Below are 27969 nucleotides of genomic sequence, written 5' to 3' on the forward strand. Positions count from 1 at the left end.
GATTATGTTTGTTTTATACCCTTTTCATACTTCCAACCATTTACGTTTTAATTTATTTAATTCAATCCGTATTAAATTCTTCAATTCTTGAACTTATTATCTAAATCTTAACTTCACGAAAAGCTTAACACACTTGTATTATCATTCCATTAGAATTTCATATTTCCTAAACATTTTTTATTATCCTTACTTTGTTTACTATTTGCTTGTGTAGTTTTGCCTTGTACATTTATTTATTATAATAGTAAGATGTTTTTTATTATGTATTTGCAACTTGATTCATTAATATATTTTTAGTTTAATTTATTAAATTTATAAAATTTGGATGCCCTTCTCAGCCAAAGCAATTCAGACCCTCATGTCAAAAGGGCTTGGCTAGAAATCCAGGAGAAGCACCTCATCCGCCATTTTTGAACCCAGGAAAGTTGACGGTTGAAGGATTAAAAAAATATTTAGCAGATAAAAATCAGTAAAACTCTTCTGTTGCTTGCGATAACGAAGAAGCAATTTTCGAAGTGGTGATGATCTTCCATTTCTTGTGGGTTTGAGAACAGGTGATTATTTTGCTGACTGAAAATATTGGAAGAATCAATAATGGTTTAGAAAAAGGCCAAGTCAGGAATTGAAGTAGCTTTATGTTCAACCTTATTTTCTTGCTTTTGGATAAAAGGTATTAAGTATGTTAAAAGTTGAAGAAAATAAAAGTACTAAAGAGAAAATAAATTAAAGTGTTAAAGAAAAAATAAATTAAATTATTCAAGAAAAATAAATTAAGATATTAAAAAAATACATCAAGGTGTTAAAAGAAGAAAGAAATTATAATATTAAAGAATAAAAAAACTAAAATATTAAAAGAAAAAATAAATCAAAATACTCAAAAATAAACAAATCAAATTAAAAGATAATATTATATTATTTGTATTTTTTTTTTGTTTTTTTTTTTAAAAAAATATATATATATGCAGCAAAATTATTCTTAAAAAGATACATACATTATGACTACATTAATTTCTATCATATCGGAAGAAAGAAGACTTTTTACTCGAAAAATAATTTGTCTACAACACACAAGAAATTGACATGACATATATATCCCCACCACAACATTGACAGACATCTCACCAAATCCACAAAAGGAGACCTCCTTGATTCCTAAACAACAGTAAAAGACTAGAAAAATACAGTAGTTGATCAAGAACCTCTTTTAATCCATACTTGGAGGATGAACCCTAATGGAAATGGAACAAGGGTTTTGAAGTTTCTCAAAACTCAAATCCCAAGAGCCTTCTTGAGTTCCAAAGCGAAGCCGTATACTTTATCTTGATCAGGCAGAGATTTTGAAACACTCTCCTTCTCCAAACACCTTTTCACCCAACTAAACAACTTAGGGCATTCTGCTTCTATACTCATCTTCCCAAAACTCTCATACACACCGAACCAGGTGTAGAATGGGATGAAAGCCAAATCCACATACCCAAAACTCTCCCCACCAAAATAAGACTTTTCCCCAAGTTCTCCCTCCAAAGTCTTCAAGATTTCTATGAACTTTTTCTTAGCCGCCTCCTGTGCTTCCCCTTTCGTCGTCCAAATCCTCCTCCCACATTCAAACACCTGCAAGTACAACTCAGATCTTGTGAGAAACCATGCCAATCAAACCACTATAAGCGACAAAACTGAAAATAACATACATAATAATTAGAGACATTCAAGGGGTTTTACCTTCTTGTCAATATAGTCAGCCCAGAACCTGGCATGAGCTCTCTGGTAAGGATCAGTGGGAAGCAAAGGAGGACCCTTGTCGCTCCATACCTCATCTATGTACTGAATCTGGATCATAGACTCACAGATGGGTTTACCATTGTGGATGAGAACCGGGATTTTCTTGTGAACCGGGTTCATCTGCAGGAGTAGGGGACTTTTGTTTCTCGTATCCTCTTCCTTGTACTCCCAGTGAATACCCTTCTCGGCGAAAGCGATTCTGACTCTCATTCCAAAAGGGCTTGACCAGAAATCCAAGAGAACAACCTCATCCGCCATTGTTAAAAAACAGAGCTCTTTAAAAATCAAATCTTTAGTTGATTGTGACGATGAACATACAGTGCCAGGTGCTGCTAAATATAGCCCAACGGGCGTTCGCTTGTCAGTAAAATTTTTTCGTAGATTTATAGTGGAAGTTCTAAGCCGTTCGATGTTTAGATAATAGCTTACGTCACCTCTCGTAGAAGATTCTCCAGTATTTAAGTGGGTCCACAAGTAGGATGATAAACCCAGTGTACATGGAAAATATGTAAAACGTGGGAGGGAAATATGATGAGATCAAATAATTTTCAGTGTAGTTGCTAATTATTTATCCCATCATGTACAGGGGTTTCCTTCTGCACCCAAAAGCTGAAAACTTTAGCTAAAATTTTGAACTGTTCCTATTGTGACCTATCATAGGATTCACCCTGCCTGTGTGCCCGAATTCATAATTTAAGATAGACTAGAACATGATCGAGATATGAGTATACTGTATGTACATTTGTTTTCTCAATATTTTCAGAATTCTCATTCCAATAGTTAACTAAACATTCTAATAAAAGTTTCTCTTTGTGATTGTTGGCTCTCAACAAGCAAATGTAATTGAGTTATAACCCTTGTTCAAGAAGAATATCGATCACAACACTCAAATATCTTACCGACACAACGATTTATGTTGACAAGAATGAAACTCTACCAATACTAAACTCATGATCTTGATTTCAACATATATTTCATTTCTTCATATTCACCGCAACACATAATATAAGAGTCCGTTTTTATTCTTTAAATGATCGTATTTATCTATGCATCATCAAACATATATCACTAAGGACTTTTGAAATTAAAAGAAAATAATAGTACACAATTACAAATAAACCAAAACATAAACTTATCACTGCAAAAATAATACAATGGATCCTCTGATGTAATTGACGATGATCATGTTCTTGCAACAACAAAACCATCATCGATAAGTTTGACAAATTACAATATTCAGTATATTGTTCCTTCACTATCTTCATCAAATTCAAAGACTCTCTCCAACTTACTTCAACTCACAAGTAATTGGAATTAAGATTAGTTTAATTACGATATTGATGTGGGGCCTTCAAATATTCATTAATAGTAATTTGTTTTATTAGGAATTTTGTTTTTCTAGTGTTGGATTTAGTTAAATTTGAAGTTTAATTAAATTAGCTTGATGAGAGCATGAAGGATCACCATCTCATCACTCGTGTTATATAATGAATTTTCCATTAAATATATAAAAACAAAACGTGGGTGTGGTGCGTTTAAGAAGCTGGTTATTGTTACAACAACGCAGTAATCCAACAAATTTAAATCTTATTTAATCTCAAAATCAACAGATATAAACACAAACACGAAAGTTGTTGAAAAGAAACAAATTATTTTATCTAATTGTTATAATCAATTTACACAGAAACAGGTTTCTATCAATGATACTCCTTCAGATAAACTCTCCTTAAATGGTATCAAGATTGCGTTATGATTTACGTTCTTGAATATATACTATAATATATGTTTTGTACTAAAACCTACGAGTTTAGTTTATTTTAAATTTAGAAAATATTATTTGTGACAAATTTTTGAATGCACCTATAAGAAATAGGATGACCAACCAATTAGATAGTTCGAGTTAAAAAAAAAAATTTCTGCTTAATATTAATAAATATATATATAATTGAATTAGTTTTGACGAATAAGAAAATTATGTGATCTTTAGTTGATAATTTAACTTGATTGATGTACTTGTTTTAATTGAATTGGAATTATTAGTAAGACAAGGAACTTGTAGATTAAAAGCCTCAGCCCAAAGCAAAACAAACGTGCCCATTTAAACTCGAAATAAACATTCTCAGCCCAGAAATACCAAAAGCCCACTCACAATCCAAGAGGCAAAACGGTATCGTTTAAGGTCTTGACTATTCTTCCTCCTGTTTCCCAGAGAGGAAGAGTGAGGTTTGAAAAAACGAAATAAAACAGGGAAAAGTAAGGAGCAGGTGAAGTGGAGGGCCACAATTGACGGTGAGCTGGTGAAGAAAGAAATTAAATTACTAACCATTAATTAATTTCTGGTCTCTCTGTTTTTCTCTCTCTTTCCCACTTTCCTGTTCTTCTCCTTCACCCCTCCAAACTCTCCTCTCAGTGTCATATACCTTCACTCACCCACACATATGTATAACCCAGTACAAAGTAAGGTTAAAAATAGCCAAAGCTAATTGTCTGAGATCATGGTAGTGAACGACAAATCTGTGTTTACCTTCTTTTCAGCATAATCAGCCAGAACCTAGCTTGGGCTCTTTGGTAAGGATCAGAGGGAAGCAGAGCAGCAGATGGGCCTTGTTCTTAACCAGGTCTCCCTCCTTAAGCTCGTATTTGGATGCCCTTCTCAGCGAAAGCGATTCAGACCCTCATGCCAAAAGGGCTTGGCCAGAAATCCAGGAGAACTACCTCATTCGCCATTGTTGAAGCCAAGAAAGTTCACAGCTAAAGGTTGAATTAAAAAAAAAGATTTAACAGATAAAAACCAGTAAAACTATTCTGTTGCTGGTGATAGTAAGGAAGCAATTTTCAAAGTGGTGATGATAAAAAGCACCTCATCTTCCATTTCTTGTGGGTTTGAGAACAGGTGATTATTTTGCGGACTGAAAATATTGGAAGAATCAATAATGGTTTAGAAAAGGTCAAGTCAGGAGCTTTATGTTCAACCTTGTTTTCTTCTTTTTGGATAAGAGGTAGGTATCACATTTTTCTAAGGTGCATCCGGTAGTATACGATATTTGTACTACCGTATATAGTCTTTTAGAGGAATTGAGTGATTAGGGAATACGTGGGGAATGAGATATGAACATGGGAGGAGACGTGCAAAAAAAAAAAAAATAAAATAAAATAAATAAATAAATATATATATATATATATAAAGATAGATAAAAAAGAGAGTGAAAAAAATTATAGGTAAATGATTACATTATTTTAATATTATTAACAGATTTATAAATATTTTATAAATGAGTGGTACTCCTTGGTGCCTTTTTAATATAATTATATATTTCTTATTTTAAAAAAAACACACCCATTATATCTATACATTTCTAACATACATATGAAAGAAAGATTTTATTCAAATATGATTTGCCTACAACACACAAGAAATTGACGTCACCACAATATTGATAGAAATCTCACCTAATCCACAAAAGGACACCCCTTTATTCCAATACAACAGTAAAAGACTGACAAATAAAGTAGTTGATCCAGAACCTTTTTTAATCAATACTTGGAGGACGAACCCTAATGGAAATGGAACAAGGATTTTGAAGTCTCTCAAAAAACTCAAATCCCAAGAGCCTTCCTGAGTTCCAAAACGAAGCCGTATACCTTATCTTGATCAGGCAGAGATTTTGAAACACTCTCCTTCTCCAAACACCTTTTCACCCAACTAAACAACTTGGGGCATTCTGCCTCTATGCTCATCTTCCCAAAACTTTCATACACACTGAACCAAGTGTAGAATGGGATAAAAGTCAAATCCACATACCCAAAACTTTCCCCACCAAAATAAGGCTTCTCCCCAAGTTCTCCCTCCAAAGTCTTCAAGATTTCTATGAACTCTTTCTTGGCCCCCTCCTGTTCTTCCCCTTTAGTCGTCCAAACTCTCCTCCCAGCTTCATACATCTGCAAATGCAAGTCAAAGCTTATGAGAAACCATACAAGTCAAACCATCATAAGCGACGTAAAAGGAAAACAACATAGGGGTTTTACCTTCTTGTCAACATAGTCAGCCCAGAACCTGGCTTGAGCTCTCTGATAAGGATCAGAGGGAAGCAGAGGAGCCTTGTCGCTCCATACCTCATCTATGTACTGAATCTGGATCAAAGACTCACAGATGGGTTTACCATTGTGGATGAGAACCGGGATTTTCTTGTGTACCGGGTTCATCTGCAGGAGTAAGGGACTCTTGTTTCTCAGATTCTCTTCCTTGTACTCGTAGTGAATACCCTTCTCGGCTAAAGCGATTCTGATTCTCATTCCAAAAGGGCTTGGCCAGAAATCCAAGAGAACAACCTCGTCCGCCATTGTTGTAAAACGGAGCTCCTAAAAGATAAAATCTTTAGTTGATTTGGATAATGAAAATGGGAGTGCCAAGTGCTGGTATATATAGCCTAACGCGCTTTGGTCAAAAAACATTGTAGGTTTATGGTGGAAGTTCTAGGCCCTTCGATGTTTAGATAATTGCTTACGTCACCTTAGGTAGAAGGTTGTACAGTTCTAGGCCCAATATTCCCTTTATATACTTGTAGAAATAGATTTTTGTTCTTGTTAATGGATATTGGGCTGAAAGGAATACGTCGAATGCCTAAACCCGCAGTACACGGGAGACCCAAATACCACGTTTTATTAAATGCATGCAGAGAATGATGAGATACGAGCATACTACTATTACCTTCTCTTAGTTTGCTCAAGGTATAAATACTTTTGTATTTTTTTAGAATTCTCCCATAGTGAGCATGCTTTGTTCTTTTTTAGAAATTTAAGTATTTTTTCGTCTTTCTATCATAGTTTTCTTGATAAATTTTAATAAATAATAAGATTACACATTAAGATACCGATTTCTAATTTCTAACAGTTACATAGAGTCTCTCCCTACAATATTTTACCAATACAATAACTTTATGCTCAATAATAAAACTTTACCAATACTAAAACCACCACAATTGCTATAACTTAACCCATCACATTCGATTTTAATGCAAGATTCTTCATGCTGGAAATCAAAAGTTTGATATGAACCTACTACAACAGCTTGTTCTGATCTAAAATTCTTTATTGAATCAATAAAATGAAACTTGAAATTTTTATTTCAACATACCGTTCACCTTTTTATATTCACCAGCAATATATAACACAAGAGTCTATTTTAGCTTTTAAACAATTATATTTATCTATGCACAATTGAACACAAATCATTAAAGAATTGTAACTGAAAGAAAACAGTAGTATAAAATTACAGATGAATCAAAATATGAACTTACTACTGCAAAATAACACGATGAATCCTTCAATATAATTGATAATGATCACGTTCTTATAGCGACAAAACAATTATCTATTTTTTGATAAATTATTGTAAATCAAATATTTTGCATTCATTATTTTTATAAAATTCAGAGTCTTTATTCAATTTACTTCAACTTACAAGTAAGTTTTATTACTATGTTGATGCGGAGCCTTTAGATATTTGTCAAACTATTTCATCTGCCATGGTTGAAACTGAGAAAGTGTAGAGCCAATTTTTTTTTTTTAAAAAAATTAAATAGATAAAAGGCAATAAAACTATTCTAGTGATGGTGATAATGAAGAAGCAATTTTAGTAGTGGTGATAAAGAAACCACCTCATCTTCCTTTTTTTTTTGTTTGAGAATATATAATTATTTTACTGACTGAAAATATTAAAAAAATCTAATTTAAAAAATTTGAAGGTCAAATTAGGAATTTGGTGTATTAAATAACTTTATTTCAACCTTATTTTCTTATTTTTGGACAAGAGGTGCGTATATACATCCAATATGTACATATTAATTTCTAGCATATCAAAACAAAGAAACTTTTATTCAAAGATAATTTCTCTACGATACACAAGAAATTGACATATATATCATCCCCACAACATTGACAGTCCTCTCACTTAAACTACAAAAAATGAGACTTCTTTATTTCAATATAACAGTAAAAGATTAGACAAATACAGTAGTTGAAGGTCAAATTAGGAATTTGGTGTACTAAGTAACTTTATTTCAACCTTATTTTCTTATTTTTGGACAAGAGGTGCGTATATACATCCAATATGTACATATTAATTTCTAGCATATCAAAACAAAGAAACTTTTATTCAAAGATAATTTCTCTACGATACACAAGAAATTGACATATATATCCTCCCCACAACATTGACAAACCTCTCACCTAAACCACGAAAAAGGAGACTTCTTTATTTCAATATAACGGTAGAAGCTCCTTTAAACAAGAGATGTAGGATGAACCCTAAGAAAATGGAAGAAGGGTTTGAAGTCTCTCAAAAGTCAAATCCCAAGAGCCTTCTTGAGTTCCAAAATGAAGCCGTATACCTTATCTTGATTAGGCAGAGAATTTAAGACACCCTCCTTCTTCAAACACCTTTTCACCCAACTAAATAACTTAGGGAACTCAGCCTCTATGCTCATCTTCCCAAAAGTCTTATACACACTGAACCAAGTGTAGAATGGGATCAAAGCCACATCCACATACTTCTCTCCCCACCCAAGTAAGGTCTCTCTCCGAGCTCTTCCTCTAAAACCTTCAAGATTTCTATGAACTCTTTCTTAGTCGCCTCTTGTTCTTCCTCTTTTGTCGTCCAAATCCTCATCCCACATTCATACACCTGCAAATGCCAGTCAAAGCTTGTGAGAAACCATGCGAGTCAAACCATCAAAAGAGACAAAAATGAATAAAATATAAAATAATTAGAGACATTCAGGAGGTTTTACCTTCTTGTTAATATAGTCAGCCTAGAACCTGGTTTGAGCTCTCTGGTAAGCATCAGAGAGAAACAAAGGAGCCTTGTCGCTCCATACCTCATTTATGTACTGAACCTGAATAAGAGATTCACATATGGGTTTACCATTGTGGATGAGAATCGGAATTTTCTTGTGGACCGAGTTCACCTGTAAGAGTAAAGGACTTTTGTTTCTTGGATCCTTTTTCCTTGTACTCGTAGTATGTAATACCCTTCTCGACTAAAGCGGTTCTAACTCTCATTCCCAAAGGGCTTTGCCAGAAATCCATGAAAACAACCTCGTCTGCCATTGTTGGAAAAAGGAGCTCTTAAAAGATCAAATTTTTAGTTAATTTTGATAATGAAAATGGGAGTGCCAAGTGCTAGTATGTATAGCCAAACGCGCGTTCGGTTTTTGGTCAAGAATTAATGGAAGCTTTAGACCATTCGATGGTTTGATAATAACTTACGTCATTTTACGTAGAAGGTTCATTAGTATTTACATGGCCCTCGTACGTGGGACCCACAAATCTAGTAGTCTCTTATTTATAGATATAGAAATAATATTTGTTATTGTTAATAGATAGTGGCTGACTGGACTGTCAAGAGGACAAAGATGAGATATAAATAAATATTGTGTGCATTTATTTTGTCTAAAGTATAAATAGATCGCATCCGATCCTTTGATTATAAAATCCTAATAGGATTTTCTCTATCATTTCAAATATTCATTAATAATAATTTTAGATTTAGTTAAGTTTGAATAGTTCCTTGTGGCTTTAGTTTTGCTCCAAAAATTCAAAAGAATAAGTTTGATTAAATTAGCCTAACAAGAGCCTGAATGATCACTATCTCATTACTCATATGACATAACTAGACGTAATAAATTTTCCAATAAGTGCATAAAAACAAACAATGCAAACAATCAAAGGAAAAGAAAATATTTTTCTCAAAAACAAACATTAAAAGGAAAATAAACATGGGTGCACTGTGTTTAAGAAGAGTTATTATTATGACAATGCAGTAATCCGATATATTTAAACCTAATTTAATCTCGAGATTACCAGACTTATTTTCAGCAGAACAAGCAGGAAAGCTACTGAAAAGAACAAATTATTTAATCTCACTGTTCTCATCAATCTACATAGTCAACAGGCTTCTATGAACAATTAAGTAGAGATGTTTGATTTTCATCTATATGTAAAACGAATCTTTATTCGGTTTAGGAAAAACTCAAGCAGACTGAACAAGAAGATCCAATACCGATCTCCGATTAGGCATGCTAGGAATGGCTCCCTTCACTTGAACACAAAGAGAAGCAGCTGCAGCTGCATAGGTTAAAAATGGTGCAACAAGTTTGTGATTACATTAAAATATAAAGAAATAAACAAATTGGTGTATAATACAATCTTAAGACGAAAGGAGAATACCAGCAAATCTCAAACATTCCTCTTTCGACTTGCCCTCCACTAGAGCCACAGCAAAAGCTGCTGTAAAAGTGTCACCAGCTCCGGTAGTATCTAGAACTCTTGCTGCTGATATAATAGGTTGCCGAATTGGTTTTTGTCCTTCTACAAATAGAGCTGACCCTTTTGCTCCAAGTTTCACTAGCACTTGCTTAACACCCTGAAAAACAAATATGTTCAATCAAGTTGTAATGTTAAGCAAACTACAAAAATCTTACGGCAGACACCTAGGTTGCCATCGAAATGAACTACTGAGTTACCATGTGATGGCATTTTGCCACAGCTTCACTGATCTGTTCGAAACTCTCAGTTGGCAGTCCAGTCAAGCGGCCAAGTTCAGATTCATTGGGGCTTAAGATGTCAATGAAATTCAACAATTCTTGAGGCACTGGTGCATCCATTCCTCCAGCATCTAAAATTACTGGAACACCAACATTCCTTGCAGCCTAAGGATATGATGGCTTCAGATTGTTTAAAAATAGTCATTAAAAAAAACTATTTAAAGGATATGCCAAACTTTAATCACAGTGAAGCCTAAAATGACAAAGATAAGACTTCCTCGTGGAAAAAGGTCAACTAAACTTCAAATCTGCACATTTTAGCTAATAAGAACACCACATTATTCACTCTCATTATATGCTCTATTAGCTCTTGTTACAGAGTTTTGAGAACCTATCTGGAATGGCATCAACAGAAAAGTCAACATTCTTTGAAATGGTATGAGGACTGTGAAAAATATTGCTTAGTATCCTCTAAGTGCTTAGTCTATTTAACCTTCTAATGATATATGCACCTCAATTTAACCATCATTTTTACAGCTATCCTTAATCTTGTACTTAGTTTTTATCTGACTCTAATGTCAACTTTCCTCTTGGAATTGGAAATGCAAGCCACTGAAAGGTAGGAAACTAGACTGAAAAGCTACGAGGAATGGGGCAAAAAGAAGACAATTTGATGAAGCTCATGCAGAGTAAGGTACCGCCTCTATTCTTTTTTTTTTCTTTTTTTAAAAAAAAAGAAAGATACTGCTCCAAGATGAACTCTGACCACTAGCACAGTTCATTCACAGGATTTATCTCATGGGTGTTTAAGGATGCTTCTCTTAAGTGGTACACTAATAGCCTCTAATGTTAAGCATTGAAACTTAGAGTGGTTTTGGTCCGTCCCTGAAAGTTTGGTTTCATCAATCTACTTTCAAAGGGGATGCACAAAGCAATCAGAATCCTTTTTCCAAATGAAAGTGAAGTGATAATATTGCTCATATATGGTGATGGATTAGGAATATCAGGTGTTAAAATATTATAAAATATTCTCTATACATAATAATATAATTATCTTTTTAACTATTTAAGCGTAATTAAAAAGAAAATAATTAGAATAATTTATATTGATTACCATATATAAATCCGTCTATATGTATACATATCCATGTTTCTCATTTTAATAATAACACAAGAATTATTCACTATTTTTCTTTTTTAATCCTTTACATGATATCAGAGTTAAGATTAGAGTTGAGATTTTAGGAGTCAAATCGCACCGGAGGAAGACAACCACCAATCTCCGGCTAGTTCAAAGTGCAGCCAGCACAGTGGTGCACGCGGGAGAAGCAGAGGAAGCAGTTTGTCGACGGTTTGAGGCTGCATGCGGCGGGATAGCCGAAGGAGAGCATTCTTGTGCGTTTGGGCTCCCATTCGAGGATAGAGGCAACAGAGGAGTTAGGTCGGCCAATTCTATACACGAAACCAGAAGGCCGAAGAGGGAAAAGGCACGGCGGAGCAAATCGCGAGACAACAAGCAATTCTTCGCTCTCTGACGCGATTTGGGGTGTTTCTGCGAGCGCCATTCCGGATTAGGCCTGGCATTGAAGTTCTGTGATGATTTCCGGCTGAAAGGAGAGTGTTTGATGGTTTTAGGCAGCGGCGTGTGTAACTCTAGCAGCAACGGTAGTGGCGCGTGGACTCCGATGGTTGGCAATGAGGTCCTAGTAACATTGTTGATACCCATGCATGAAGAGGTCCTCTATTTTCTCAGATTTTCTGGTATGTTTGTAGTATTTTTCAGGTATCTCTGACTGTTGTGATTTGGGTATTCTAAGTGATATTTTTTTGTAATTCCTGAATTGAAATCAATGATAATATTGTTTGCTATTACTGCCATGAACAAAAACATATAAAGCGATACTGTAAGAAATTACAGAATTACAATTAAAAGACATAAACTGCTAATATTGTTGTTGCTACTACTAGTTCATTTACTAAGAGAACTGTTATAATTTCAGCTGATGAGTATACTAAATTCACTCAATATCAGGAATTTTTGAATAAATTTTCTACTCTTATTGAATTAAAAAAAAAATTGTCTTATCTCCTCCTCAAATAGATGAGTGATTGATTCTGATGCTACAAATCACATGATAGATAAACTTAATATTTTTTTTAGTTTTCGACAACACAAAGTACTTATTTCTATAACTATTACTGATGGGTCAACATATAATATTGTGGGTTCGGGGACCACAAAACCAACAATATCTATTACTCTGTCATCTGTATTAAGTCTACCTAAACTTGACTTCAATATGATTTTTATGAGTAAGTTTACTAAAGATTTGAATTGTTGTATTATATTTTTTCCTGATCACTGTGTTCTTCAATATCTTATGATGAATCAGATTATTGGTAAAGAAAATATGTCAGATGATCTTCACATTCTTAATACTTTGGTACCTCGATCAGTTGTCTGCTCTAGTATTATCTCTCCATTTGAAGCACATTATCAATTGGGACATCCATCTCTACTTGTGTTGAAGAAATTATATTATCAGTTTCATGATGTATCCTCACTGGATTATGAGTTATGTCGGTTTGCAAAACATCATCGTAGTCCATCAGGTACAAGGGTCAATAGACGAGCTGAATCTACTTTTGAGTTAATTCATTCTGGTGTTTGGGGAATTTGCCCTATTCTGTCCAAAACTGGGTTCAAGTATTTCGTTACCTTTGTCGATGACTGTTCTCGCATGACTTAGATATATTTTATGAGAAATCGTTTAAAAGTATTTTCTCACTTTTGCACTTTCTGTGTTGAAATCAATACACAATTCAATGTTTTTGTGCATGTATTGAAGAGTGATAATGTCAAGAAATATATGTCAGATTCATTTTAGAATTATATGACTCAATACAGGATCTTTCATTAATTCTCGTGTGTTGATATACCATCTCAAAATGGGATCGCTGAGAGGAAGAACATATATTTACTTGGACAGCTTGAGTCATCTTATTCCAAACACAAGTCCCTAAACAATTCTGAGCTGATATCGTTTTTACAACTTATTTCTTAATTAATCGTATGTCATCTATGATGCTTGATGGGGATGTTCCTTACAGTCTCATTTTTTTCGAACAAATGTTTGTTTCCAATACAGCATAAGATATTTGGTAGCACCTATTATGTTCGAGATGTGCGATCTACTGTGACAAAATTGGACCCAAAAGCCTTGAAGTGTGTATTTTTGGGGTATTCTCGCCTCTAGAAAGAATACAAGTATTACTCTCTAGATCTCAATAAATATTTGGTATCAACTGATGTGGTTTTTTCAAAGAATATGTCGTTCTTCTCCTCATCGTCCAAGTCTACAAGTTCAGAAGCGAACAACAAGTGGTTCATTTATAACTTCATACCAAGTGCCTTTACTGACCAAACAAATAAAAGTACTCCTTCAGATGTTGTACCTCCACCTCTACTCGAGCAAATTGACGATAATGTTCGTGTGCCTCTAACCTAAGTACCACCACCAATTGTTCATGTTTATTCCATAAGATAACAAGTTGATGATACATGTCCTGTTTCAGATCCGTCATCATCTGATTCTGCCATATAGGACCTTAATCTTTCCATTGGTCTTCATAAAGGTAAATTTCAGTGCAACATTCCTACACCAACTTATCCAATTGCTAATTTTATATTATATCACAATCTGTCTCATTCGTTTAGTACTTTAATTATTTTTATAAATTTAACCTCTATACCCAAAACAGTTAAAGAAGCTCTGAATCACCCTGATTGGCATAATGCTATGCTTGAGGAGATAAATGTTCTTGATGATAATCATACTTGGGATCTAATAGATTTACTCAAAGGAAAAAATGTTGTAGGGTGCAAGTGGGTATTTCCAATCAAAGTGAATGCAGATAGCTCTGTGGCAAAACTTAAAACTCAACTGGTAACGAAATGCTTACTCAAATTTATGGGGTGGACTATTTTGATATATTTTCTCCAGTGGTTAAATTTACCTCTATCCGTTTATTCATATTTATTGCGGCTTTCCGAGATGGGCCCTTACACCAGTTGGATATTAAAAATGTATTTGTTCATGGTGATCTCTTAGAAGAAATGTATATGAAACAACTACCTAAGTTTATTACTCAATGGGAGTATAGGAAAGTCTGTCATTTGAATAAATCTTTGTATGGTCTGAAGCACAGTCCTCGTGCGTGGTTTGACAAATTTAGTGAGGTAGTATGTGAATTCGAATTGAAAAAAAGCAAGTGTGATCATTCAGTTTTCTATATACAATTAACAACTGTTATTATACTTTTTATTGTTTATATTGATAATATAGTGATTACAGGAGATGACCCTGCAAGAATATACTCTCTCAAGTCATTTTTGCATACCAAATTCAATACCAAAGACTTGGGTATTGAAGTAACAAGAAGTAAGAAATGGATTCTGTTATCTCAAAAAAAGTATGTACTTGATCTACTTGCACAAACAAAAAAGTTGGGAGCTAAACCATGCAATACACAAATGGTACAAAATGTACATTTTACTAAAGATGATGGTGATCTTCTTGATGATCCAGAGAAATATAGGCGAGTTGTTAGGAAATTAAATTACTTTACTGTGACTCGTCCAAATATTACATATTCTGTCAGTGTTGTTAACCAATTTATATCGGCACTTACAGTCAAACATTAAGAATTTTGGAACAGATTTTGTGCTACCTAAAAGGTGTCTCGGGGTTTGACATAGTATTCAAAAATAAAGGACACTCACATTAAATGTTTTACAGATGTTGATTGGGCTGAATCTAATATTGATAGGAGGTTTACTATGAGCTATTGTATTTTTGCTAGTAGGAATCTCATATTATGAAAAAATAAGAAGCAAACAGTTGTATCTCGCTCAAGTGCAGAGTCCGAATATAGAGTTATGGTTCAGTCCACATGCGAAATCTTATGGATAAATCATTTATTAGATGAAGTGGGTTTGAAGTCCACATCTCCTACAAAACTCTGGTGCAATAATCAGGCTACACTTCATATTGCCTCAAAATCCTATATATCATGAGAGAACTAAATATATTGACATTGATTGTCACTTTCTCCAAGAAAAGATTCAACAAAATTTTATATCTACTAGTTATGTAAAGACAAGAAAATAATTTAGTGATATATTCACAAAACCTCTGAATGGAAAACAGATTGAATATCTTCGGCATAAGGTGAACATGATTAATATCTATTCTCCAACTTGAGGGAGAGTATTAGAATATTATAAAACATTCTCTATACGTAATAATATGATTATCTTTCTAAATATATACGCGTAATTATAAAGAAAATAATTAGGGTAATTTATGTTGGTTACCATATATGAATCTGTTTACATGTATATATATCCCTACTTCTCATTTCAATAATAACACAAGAATTATTCACTATTTTTCTTCCCTAACCCTTTACATCAAGAAATGTTGTCAAACTCAAAAGGCCTAGAAAATCTGAGGAGATTATGTAATCAATTCACATTAGATAGAAATCATAAAGATGAAAGTAGTATATTGGCAGATTAATCATAGGAAGGGCAATCGTCATCCCTCCAACATTTCAAGTCACTCGTAAGAAACAAAAAGTCTTGAAGTAGGGATGTGAGTAATGCATCTTACTTCACCTAATAAATCAAACACACCTAACTTCTCATGTATTGAAAATCAGAAAGATATTCCTTCAATCTTCAGCTTTTTGTTTTTACCCCGCCTAACAGCCAAACAGGTCAACAACCATTCTTCAAAAATGGATGAATGAAATTTACAAAGATGCACATGCTTTCTTTTTACATAAAGAACAATATTATAGAGAAATAAGGAGAAAAGACATATGGAACAATATCCTTCTACAACATCACAGACACAGAACAAGAAAACAAGCAGATTGAAGTACAAGATAGCTGCACAATAACCTTGGAAAAATAGGTAAAGAGAACCTTTGGAAGATATCATGACCATAAATCCAAATGAAGCTGGAAACACCACTCTGTCTGTAGCAATGAGGAAGATTGAAATGATCTTTGAAGACTGGCATTGTTTTACCAGCACAAAACCCACAAACAAACAAAAATAATCCCTCTCATAACATTGTCTGCCCCTTCTTTCTACCAAACATGCACAGAAGAGGTGATGAAACTTTCAAGCAAAGAGGCAAACCCAACTCCCACCGAAGGTATCAAGGCACCCAGTTCAAAGCCTCCTAGCCACATTGCAGGGAAGATGCAGATGGCTATGGGACCCAGAGTTATGGAAGTATATGATAAGAATACCTGATTAGGTATGCAGGCCTCAAGCAGTCATTACTGTTAACCTGGTTAGAGGCAATAGTTGAAAAGAACATCCTTAGTCCTAGGAGGAGCATTCACCTTCTCAGGAAATAAATATATATAAGATTCATGATCAGTAACTCAAAACCCAAGAAAAGCATTTGGCACTGAAGAAGGAAACAACCACCCCAAGCTTTAGGGTGGTGGAGAAGGGCTCATGCCATATTTTCGATTTGTGCTTTCTCTAATGTAGGCTTCAAATATGCTATGAACATGGCTAAAAGGCACATCACATATCAAGACCCACTAACCTCAAGGACAAGGTGATTTCACCTAGCCCTTTTCTCTTTCCTCTATAACTCCCAGACACCTGGTAATAATCTCATAATCAATCTAACTTCCTAAAAATCCTGCTAGTATCATCAGTTAAGTTCACAGCAGATCGACCTGCAAACTTAAAAACTACTACAAAGCAATCAAAGTCCCCCAAAAATCCAACATAAGAAACATGCAAGGCCCTCTATCTTGTGCAAAGTATTCTCTAAGAACCAAGAACGAGGCTGTAGCTAGCTAAATGGATATTTTAATATTGTAATCAAACTCTTGCTTCTTTATCTGATACCATATACCTTATTTTAAGCAATTAGTGTGTAGCCAGCAAATTTTTTCGGCTTTTACAAGCTTCACATGAGTTACAATCATTTTTGTATGTTAAAAAAGTACTATTACAAATAGTCAGAGAGATATGCAATCACAAAGGACTAATATCCTCCATAAAGAAAGAAAACAAAAGTAAAAGAAATGGAGAAACTATGCTTAAGAGATGGCCGTCAGCTAATCTCTGTACGAAACAGACCATTAATAATCTTTTTAGAAACTTAAGTGCCTTTAACCAAAGGGACACCCAAAAAGACACCTATTCCAAGGAAGGGAAAAATGAGAATCATGGTCTCCAAAAAGGAAACCACAAGAACCATTTAGCCTCTTTTAGCCAATAAAGACAGGCTTCTACCTGAAGAAATGTTCCCAACACATAAACCCCATTGAACTTAGACGAAAACATGCGCACGCACGCACGCACACGCACACGCACGCGCACGCGCATGCCCACCCACACGCCCCCCACAACCGACACCCACCTACCGACCCACGCGCATGCGCATCCACACGCACCCACCCACACGTACACACCCACACACGCGCACACGCACGCACGTGCACACACACGCACACGCACGCACGTGCACACACACGCACACGCACGCACGTGCACACACACGCACACACGCATGCACGTGCGTGCACACACACACACAACTCCCCCTAAGAGCCACTTGATCCAGACCAAATAAAGTTCCTCCAACCTTGCTAGGTCATTCTTAGCCAGGAAAAATGAACACTTGCTGGAGAATAAAGAAATAAGGGAAAAAGAAACTGATATCTATCATGACTTCAGAAAAAACTAATGCAATAATAACAATAACATTATTCCAAATTTTGAACACTAATACAGAAATAACAAAGACATAAAACTCAGAATAACAATTTAATTCAGTACACATTATAAACTCCTTCCATATATTATATAATTGGCCTTTTTTCTAAGGAATTCACAGTTATTTCTTTCAGAAATAAAAAGTATGAAAAGTATTATTCACAAAAGTACCAAAGGGTATCACTCATTTACAAAAATTTACAGTTTAGTTAATATACGAGGAATCCACAGTCATAACAAGTTCAAATGCCACATGATGCATTACATTATTTACAGAGAAGTCATTTCCTTGATTTATTTCCAGACAGCTACAATACTTTGCAAATTAACTCACATTGACACCTGAAAAGATACACAATCAATTGGTTTAATCAGACCCACACTCTCTCCACTATCACATATTTCGATGACCAAACCCGCACAAACATTTATCACTGGCTTCCACCATGGTGGAGTGAAGGATAGAGAAGAAGGGGAAGGTAGGTGATTTTATTTCCCAGCCCCAAGTAAAATACCCAAATCTTTCCAAATCAAACTACATTTCACCCTATGTAACCCGAAATAAAACATCTTACTACATTGCCTATACCTAATTCAGCATAATATAAAGCTCAGAAACTGACCCTAAATGACACCTACAATATGATTAAAATATGAATATAAATTCTGGTAGCATCCTAATAAACTGGGATAGAGGATACAACAAAAAGTAGTACAAAAAATTGGGAAAGCTCTTACCTCCGCAACCTGAATATTGACGGAATCAGGGACCTCTCTCTGGAGCAAAACAATGCCAGCTTTTCTCACAACCTCCAGATCCTCATCAGAGAACTGCTCAGGCCAAGAGCTCATGTTTGCCCCACCAACAATGATAATAGAGTTCTGCCCATCAGACTGTAGCATCACCACAGCATGCCCAGTGGGCACACCAGTCAAACTCTTCACATAATCCATGCGGACACCACAATCACCCTGCAAAGCCTCGGTGATCAGCTTTCCATGGGCATCTTCTCCAACCTGCCCCACAAAGTATGTTGGGTATGAAAGCTTGCCGCCACATGCAGCCTGGTTGGCTCCCTTGCCTCCTGCAAGAGTCTGCCCACTCTTGGCTGAAATAGTCTCACCTTCCTTGGGCAATCTGTCGATTTCCACATAGATATCTGCATTAGCGGATCCGACAACCACCAGTGGTGGTGGATTGTTTGGGTTGTGGGTTATTGGGTTCAAGTTGTTTTTGGATGGATTGACTGAAAATGAAAGAAAAGGGTGTGTAATGGCGGATGCGTTTTGTGGGTTGGTGTTGAAAATGAATTGAAGTGGACTGGTGTTTACTTGCTTTTTTAATCTGAATTGGGTATTTGGGCACCAATTGTTTGATGGTGAAAGGGAAATATTTTTCATCTTTCTTCTGCTCGGTATTAGATCTGTCTGACAATATTTTCGTTATGACAAAAGACCTCCTTTCTTATATTTTTTTTTCCACCGATGAAGTGCAGTGGGAGTCTTCTCAGTTTCGGCTAGCAGCAAGCAAGCCTGGGAATACACGTCAACAGTTATGCAGTTTATTTGTTTGATCCATTTACTGCTGCTTGGATTCAATCTTTTACCCTAGTATTCAAATTAAAAGATTTTAAAGTAAATTTAATCAATTTAATTAATACTATAATGAATTATCTATTATTTTGAACTGATTTTATTTGAGAATTGAATATATCGAGTATGCTTATGAAAAACAAATCTAATTATATGGGTGTCTGTAAAATTAATTTTTTTTCTCTATAATACTAATTAATAGTGGTTTTTTGATCACAATAAGATAAAACTAAAATTTTATTAAAAAAATAATTATGAATCTCATGAAAAAAACGTATGAATTGAGTAATGTGCAAGAGCATTAAAATAAATAAATGAATTTAAGAGATAAAAAGGGAATTAAAATACACACACAAAAAAAACTAATCCAATCCAAAATGATATAAGAAAATACAATGACTTGAATTAAATTAACAATTATGTGCCCGTGATATATTTATAAAATAATTATTTTAATAATATTTAAATTTCTGATTTTTAAATAAAACACAATGGTATTATCCATTAATCGAGGCGATGTTGTCTGCGTGGCCTACACAAAAACCAATTCTATCTACTCTGCCCCCCTTCACGCCACGTGTAAACCCCAAATATTCTGATGGGATCCAACTTACTGGAGGCTGATCGCCGTGCACTGTCCATATCCCCACATGATAACGTCACTGTTGATCATCAATGAAATCAACTGCTCTGATTTTAGAAATCACTTGAATCTTTTCCTTTTTTTTTTTTTTTCAAACCTTGTTAAATTATCTGCTTGAAAATATTCATTCAAGTCGGCCATGGCTTCTCGTAATTTAAGCGTACCAACAGCAACACTCATTTCTTCTTCGACATCGTGCATCGACTCTGGAATCAAATCCAGTTCCTTTGTACTAACAAGATTTCCTCCTCTTCAGAAGCGCGCCAGTCTCTTCTCCTGTATTCGATCAATGGGCTCCTCTGCTTCTTCTCAGAAACCAGATAGCGTCCAAGGTCTCTTTCTCTCTTTTTCTTTTTCTCTACACACATACATATACGTGATAGACTACCTTTCAACTTTTGATGATTGGCCGAATTGTCTCCCTAATTGCTTCTACGACATGTTCGTTGGTGTTTTCTGTGTTTGCTGTGTATAATAATCTAGGCAGGTTAACAATTTAATTTAGTAGAAGTTAGGAACAATATTGAATTTTAATTAACTAGAAGAATCAACGAATTAATCAATTAAGAGTTGCTCCAGGAAGATGATATTTTATCGTTCTGAGAAGAAGGAACTAGTACAAGATAGTGAAGAGAATAGAGCTAACTGAGTGAAAATGAGAGAAGAAATTGCAGGCGGAGGAAAAGAGCAGAGACGAATATTCCGAAGGAGGGAATTCAGTAAATTGTATTGTTCAATCAATTACCACATAGTGTGGCCATATGTAGCTCCTAATCATATGTCTAATTCTGACAACCTTACTTGCAGTCCTATCATAAGATGTTATATACTATATCTGAAACAAAATCATGATTCCAACCAACTCTTGATTATTAGGTAAATTTCTTTACCTCATACTAGAAGGTTTCTGGTGTTCACAACCTAAGTAATGCAGAAGAAAGAACAAATTGTCTGCATTAAAGAAGTTCATGGTCAAAGTGGATTCATATTTATGCAAAGTCGCCTACTATTGAAATGTAATACTACTATTACATTCTACTGTACTTTTAATAATTTTAGAATTTTGGTGTTATTCATATTTACTTTTCTATTCGTATTAGTAATATTATTTTCAAAGTTTATTAGTATTAGTATCTCTTAGTTTATTTGTTAAGCATTTGTAATATGAATTATTTAGGAAGTATTATGAATATTACTTTCAAACTCTATTAGTATTTCGTAGTTTATTAGTTAATAAAAGCATCATTTTAGTGAGTTGGATGAATGAAATGCTTCTCCTTGTGTCACTCCTTTGTTGCTTCAAATAATGCCCAAGGGCTGTTGAAATATCCTTTTCTGCCCAATTATAGTCATTTTCCATTCTTAACCAAAAATCTAAATTGCTAAATCCTATATGGAGTCCTATCAAACATCTAGTGAGTTATACTGAATTTATGATTTGTATAAACTGAGAACATATCTTTACTCTCCGTGTAATTTTAATTTCAAACTTACATCTTGCCCGGTCGGGATTTTTTTTTTGGGCTCTGAACTCATTGTTGTCCAACATTTGAACTGGTATTGAGCTATTAAGGATTTAGTTTCCTTGTACAGATGCTGGCAAGATTGACTATGCTTCTTGGACTGATGATGAATGGAAGAAGCGGCTTACAGGGGAACAGTTCTATATCACCCGACAGAAGGGGACGGAGAGGGCTTTCACTGGGTATGATTCCCAAGTCATATTTATGGGCCAATTATAGGTGTAGCTTGTTAAAGATTTTTTTTGTACGTAAAACTGAACTAGAGGATTGCACCCCAAACAGCTCACTTCATTCATATGTATAAGTGTATTGAAAACGAAAAATTCTGTAGCTCAAAACTGCAGGGGTTGCAGGATCTTGTTTCAGGTTACCAAAAGCACACTTAACTGAATTGAAATTGTATCCTTCTGTTTACCTAGGGATAACTGAGTTGCTTTCTCTATTGATATGTAATGGCAAAATGGCATGCGAGAATTTTGTGGTAGCTTTTGCATCATATATATCTGGGATATTTGGTGCATGGGATTAGTTTATGGCAACAAATTTTTCATCACTGTGGCTCTAAACTATAAGTTTGAGGAAGTGCAAAAAAGCAGTACACTTTCCTTTAGTCCCAGATTAGCAAGCATTTGTAAGGACATTAAAACTCTATGACTGGAGTATTGAACCCATGGTTATCGAAAAATCTTGTCGGGATTGTTTATGGGGTTATGTTCAGGATCAGGCAGATGGTGATTTATGTGGCAATTGTTTGTCTTGCAATGACCATAAACCTGCTAGTGTGGTATGGAGGTATGTGCATGGAATGTGGATGGATCTCATCCGGTAAAGCCCCATAAATTTCTGATTCTTCTGATGGATGCACTCGTACATTTATTTCTTCATCATTCAGCTATGAATCATTTTTCTTAAGCATTTGTTCTTTAACCTATGATTCGACCTGAGTAACCACTGATAGAAAATTTTTAGTTTCTCTACCAATGATTTGTTTGATCTGCTATAACATCCACTATTTCTCTAGGGAATACTGGAACACCAAAACCCCTGGAACATACCATTGCATATGCTGTGACACTCCTCTTTTTGAGTAAGTCATATTTCCTTCCTGTTTACTTATTCTTGTTTATGTTAACTAGGAAACTCCTGCTGCACAACATTACTGTAATCTGATTAATTCTGAACTGTTCTCTAGATCCTCAACCAAATTTGACAGTGGAACTGGCTGGCCATCTTATTATGAACCTGTTGGCAACAATGTGAAGTCTAAGCTGGATCTCTCAATAATTTTCATGCCGCGACAGGAAGTTCTTTGTTCTGTTTGTGATGCTCATCTTGGCCATGTATTTGATGACGGTCCACCGCCGACAGGGAAACGATATTGCATCAACAGGTAATTGTTTTTCCCCTATTTTCTGGCTTCATTTTTTAACTGTTTACTTGAATTTATATTGACTTAATTCTCATTACTAGTGCTGCCCTGAGACTGAAACCGAAATCAAAGTAGCAAAGATTGTCAAGGTTCTTTGAGAGAACCCTTTGATGTTGGATTAGCAGCATTGTACTGGTCCAACCTTTGGGTAGTAAATTCAAGTAATATATAACTGTTGAGAATACCATGATTATCATTTAATCATTAGGGTATCTGAGTGGGTTCTCACATGGTGCCTCCTGATTATTCTTAGTGAACTTGCGTAGCTAGTGATGTGTGAAAAAAAAAAAAAAAAAAATTGTTGTTACAGCCCACTCCAGTCGTATGGGTTCTTTCATAGTTTTGTTCGTATGTTTAGTTTAAAAGAAAAAAAATGAGAAAACGGGGAGAAAAAAGGAGAAGAAAATAGTTGATTTTATTGTGTACCCTATTTTCAAGTAACGTATAAAAAACTTGTATTTTTTAGGGAAACTTGTATGATTATTTCTTAAATGATAAATAATAAATTAGAATTTAGTTTAAAAAATATGTAAGAAAAGAGTATAGATCCCTGGTTGAGTTATTAGGGCTAGGGATATTTTGGGATACTCCAATTATACTTAAAACAACACTTCAAAAAAAAAAAAAAAAAAAAGGGATATGGTATATGGTGGCATAAAAAAGGAGCAAGAAAAGAAAGGTAAAAAATAAATAAATAAATAAATAAAATTTTATTCGTAACTACTAATGCACAATTAGCGAAAGTGTCGAAGTAGCAACAAATTGGACTATTTTTGACTGAATAAATTTTTATGTCAGATGTTATATTACAATATAATTTATAAAAAATATTTTATTTTTTTTGAGATAATAACAACTTAAAAATCAACAACATCAAATAATAAATAATAATTTTTTTCTCCAATTGGGCGACGTCTCCTTTCCCTCTTCCCCTCAGTCATTTGCAAGCTTCCATGGAAACTCAAAAAAAAAAAAAAGGCAGAAGGATTAATATGAATATTTAAAAATAATATAATAATTAATTAGTGTCCAATAAAAAATATTGAATAAATTTTCAAAAAATTAAGGTATTTTAACTTTATATATATATATATATAATTATGAGTTTGAGTGTAAGAATATTTTTTAATAAAAAATTAATTGTATTATTTTTTTTTTCAAAAAAAAAAAAAAAAGAAGACAATTGACAGTATAAGATATGTTTTTCATCAAAAAGCTTAACAGATAAAAATTCACAAACTTACAATAAACACTTTTTTGGGATGATAATTACAGAAAATAATAATAATAATAATAATAATAATAAGAAGAAAGAAAATGGTCCCTCAACTGTCAAGCCTTGAGCCTGGACGACGTGTTGATGCAGTCAAGCCTTTCAACCACACTCTCATGGTCCCTCCATCAACAATGCATGTGCTTTTGATTATTACTTGTTCCCTACCTCAGCATATACTTACATATACACATACATATACATACATATATGTAGATATTAAATATCATAACAAGCCAACACTGACAACAGTTTCCTTCGTACTACAGTTTACATTATGTGCATGTGATGCATTTATCCGTATGTGCATCTATATACACATATATATATATATGTGTGTGTGTGTAGAAAGAGAGAAAAATATTCATTTTATATATATGTTAGCCTCTCGATTATGGAATTAGATAACTTCCATATGTTATGTGTTCTCATATATTCAGAGAGAGAGAGAGAGAACTATATATCCATGCATGTTATAAATGGAGACCTCCCAAAATTAAAAAATATATTTACAGTTTTGCCTCTCCGATATCTGTCGATAAATTTACGTTTCCTCTCTGCTGACATCTATCGTGCATGAAGCAAATGGCTTTACTTTGCATACATATACATATACATATACATATATGTGTGTATATATATATATATATCTTGAGACACAAAAAAGAAAAAAAAAAGAAAGATATGGATAGTAAATTCCAGGAGGAGACAGGGAGAGGAGAGTGGAATGAATATTGCGGCTCAAACTTGCTCTTCAATTTTCCAACATGCCTCTCCCTTCCACTCATGACCGCTGACTTTGACCAAGGGACTTGGTTACACACTCTGGTCTTTATTATTAACACCATAATTTAATTATTAAAAATTCTTAAATTTTATTTAAATATTATAAAATTAAACTATTTTTATGAGCTTACGAACTTGTTGATATGAACTTATTATTTTTTTATAAAATAAAATTTAAATTTAATTTATCAGTAGTATTTCGATATCTAAATAGTAATGAATTTTATCTTAATAATTATATATGTATATATATATGTACATCGGATATTATGTGTATAAAATTTTAAAAAAGAAAGATCTTAAAATTATTTTAAATTATTAAAATTATTTATTATTTTATCTTTAAGCTTAATTTTTTTAAAAAAAATCTTATATTAATCAAATTTCTTCAATCCCAAACTATAGCAGACCTTAAATTTCATTTTTCATATACTTAAATTTAAAATTGTAAAAATTTAGATACCCACAAAGATAATTAGTAAACTACAATAGTTTTAAAAGTAAAATTAGTGATTAATAGTAATATTGAATGAAAATTACAACTTCTTTAGTGGTCACATTCTTCACAGGTTAATTATAATTCAATTAACCAGATAATTTAATAAATAATCATAAAATATATTCTTGATATTAATTGTTAATATCGAATTTTATAGTGACTTGATAATAGAAAATTTTCTTTACTTAGTTATTATATGTCATCTTGATGTCATCTATATTATATCTTCTCATATATTATATTATATTATATTTATATTTATTGTGTTAGATATATTAAAGGATACTTTAGATAATCTGATTTATTAAGCACTATATTATTGTTTTAGAATAACGTGATACATATAGTTCTTGCATTTAAGTGTTTAAAACTGAGATCTCTAATCTAATTGAGAATTATAGATAACTCTTGATGAGATGTAAAACGTGATGATTATTAGATAAAATTTATGCACCATGGCTCAATGAGATGTAAGACCAGGTGTGGTGATCAATGAGGCCAAGTTTTTGGCCTGAGACATCAAGGGTTTGTGTGGCCGAAACTCAGTATGTTCTGAAACCTGTCTTTTTTTCTTCTTGGGATAAAATTTTTGGTCCCTTCAGAAAGACTTGTGCAGCCACAGAACGTTGGCTTTTCTCCACATTTCACCTTTTTGAATTTGTACGGTCAAGACAAGACAAATTCTTTCTGAACATTTAAGCCCAAATTAGTTAAAACCAAAGTAATCTTCTGTTCTTTTCTGAAGATCTTACATATGTGAGCTGTGTTACAGTATATGCATGTATATATATATATATGAGTGTGTGTGTGTAATTTATTTAAAATAGAAAAAAGATTTGGTTAATTAATATGCCTTAAATTCATGGTATCTGCAAGCAGCAACTATATATATATATCTCTGATAAAGTTAAATGGGTTCATGCTAGAATTATTAGATTCAGTTAATACTTCTGAAAATATACTTACCCTGTCTTTTCAAAAAAGAAAAAAGAAAAACCATTAGAGCGACTGATTAATCAGCCTAATATAAAAAAGTATGTGGTGCTTTTTGTCATATCCTTGCCTCAAAGTATGTGGTGCTTTTTGTCATATCCTTGCCTCAAAAAGAGAAATCAATTTCAAAGGACAGGCATAAAGATTTCATGAAAGGCATATGCTTAAAGGCATTGATTGTTGCTCAACTTTGTGAGCCCACATGGTAACCGACCAAATGAAAGCTACAACCCAATCCATTCATATGTAATAATAATAATAATATATATGTACTCTTTCATGTATACATACATATATATATGTATCTAGTCACTTCATCTTCAAACTTGTATAAATTCATCCCACTACTCCTCGTTTTAGTAACCCATCTTTCACTCTCCTAATCGTCCACAGCTTGCTTATCCTTATTTTCTACATATATATATCTGTATGTACACATACACATATATATATATATATTAATTCTCATTTTTCATGTCAACCTTCTGTTATCATTGCTCTAATTTCTTCTGAAACTTCGCAATAATAAACAAAATGGCCAAGGTGCAGGCTGCAAGGATCATAACAGAAGTTGCTCCACCAAAGTTTATCCCGGTGGCCAGGCGGCCGCTGAGGAAAATGTTGACTACCATTATGGAGGAAGAAAAGGATTATACTGACAGCTTATCATCTTTATCTTCTTCATTTTCTGGCTCGTCCGCTGCATCCACGCTGCAGCTTACCAGAAAGATAGAGAGATCATTCCTCCTGAACAAATAGTAGGATAATAATATTAATCAAAATCCCACCTCAGCATTTCTTTTGTCTGCATGAATAAAAGAACCAATGATGAGATTTATATGCTGATCATGGTTTCAGTAGTTGAGCAGATTATGAAGATTAAATAAATAGTATAGGGAGAAACAGCAAAGTGATTATATATGTTGTTTTTGCCTTGCTTCATGTTTGTTTACATTTATTACTTCTTTCTTTTTGTTTGGGTTTGTAAAATTTTTGACCTCTTCAGAGTGTAGAATCGGCAGTTGAATTCCTTTTTTAGCCAGCATTGGCATTATGATTAATTATTTCTCTTCTCCTTTTAGCTTCTTGTA

At 33.8% G+C, this 27969-nt stretch overlaps 4 protein-coding genes and 1 pseudogene across 6 annotated transcripts; 1 reads left to right on the forward strand and 4 right to left on the reverse strand.

Moving 5' to 3' along the window:
* Positions 1 to 1019: 1019 nt before the first annotated feature.
* On the reverse strand, positions 1020 to 2181 carry LOC110812575 (putative glutathione S-transferase). The gene is made up of 2 exons (XM_022039389.2): positions 1720 to 2181; positions 1020 to 1611 (listed from the first exon to the last, which is right to left on the reverse strand). Exons 1-2 carry the CDS (start codon positions 2035 to 2037, stop codon positions 1270 to 1272), a joined length of 660 nt encoding a protein of 219 aa, XP_021895081.1. The 5' UTR covers positions 2038 to 2181; the 3' UTR covers positions 1020 to 1269.
* A 2960-nt stretch (positions 2182 to 5141) lies between these two features.
* On the reverse strand, positions 5142 to 6178 carry LOC110812529 (putative glutathione S-transferase). Its single transcript, XM_022039322.2, has 2 exons — positions 5806 to 6178; positions 5142 to 5718 (listed from the first exon to the last, which is right to left on the reverse strand). Exons 1-2 carry the CDS (start codon positions 6118 to 6120, stop codon positions 5377 to 5379), a joined length of 657 nt encoding a protein of 218 aa, XP_021895014.1. The 5' UTR covers positions 6121 to 6178; the 3' UTR covers positions 5142 to 5376.
* Positions 6179 to 7901: 1723 nt separating this feature from the next.
* Positions 7902 to 9530, reverse strand: LOC110812487 (putative glutathione S-transferase; annotated as a pseudogene). The gene is made up of 2 exons (XR_015818585.1): positions 8568 to 9530; positions 7902 to 8461 (listed from the first exon to the last, which is right to left on the reverse strand). The product of XR_015818585.1 is annotated as a putative glutathione S-transferase (transcript).
* Positions 9531 to 9672: 142 nt separating this feature from the next.
* On the reverse strand, positions 9673 to 19681 carry LOC110812485 (pfkB-like carbohydrate kinase family protein). The gene is made up of 4 exons (XM_022039273.2): positions 18878 to 19681; positions 10302 to 10487; positions 10006 to 10201; positions 9673 to 9903 (listed from the first exon to the last, which is right to left on the reverse strand). The coding sequence occupies exons 1-4, from the start codon at positions 19538 to 19540 to the stop codon at positions 9809 to 9811; spliced, it is 1140 nt and encodes a 379-aa protein (XP_021894965.1). The 5' UTR covers positions 19541 to 19681; the 3' UTR covers positions 9673 to 9808.
* A 730-nt stretch (positions 19682 to 20411) lies between these two features.
* Positions 20412 to 27959, forward strand: MSRB1 (methionine sulfoxide reductase B 1). Of its 2 annotated transcripts, none has more exons than XM_022039393.2 (5): positions 20412 to 20707; positions 21969 to 22080; positions 22920 to 22985; positions 23091 to 23288; positions 23369 to 23646. In XM_022039393.2, exons 1-5 carry the CDS (start codon positions 20515 to 20517, stop codon positions 23400 to 23402), a joined length of 603 nt encoding a protein of 200 aa, XP_021895085.1. In that variant the 5' UTR covers positions 20412 to 20514; the 3' UTR covers positions 23403 to 23646. The 2 variants fall into 2 exon arrangements, with proteins under 2 accessions (XP_021895085.1, XP_088074510.1); XM_088218384.1 differs by lacking the exon at positions 23369 to 23646 and adding an exon at positions 27428 to 27959 and having other exon boundaries at positions 20413 to 20707.
* The last annotated feature ends 10 nt before the right edge of the window (positions 27960 to 27969 follow it).

The sequence above is a fragment of the Carica papaya genome, chromosome 4, assembly GCF_054855325.1.
Source record: "Carica papaya isolate Zhongbai chromosome 4, ASM5485532v1, whole genome shotgun sequence".
NCBI classification, from domain to species: Eukaryota; Viridiplantae; Streptophyta; class Magnoliopsida; order Brassicales; family Caricaceae; genus Carica; species Carica papaya.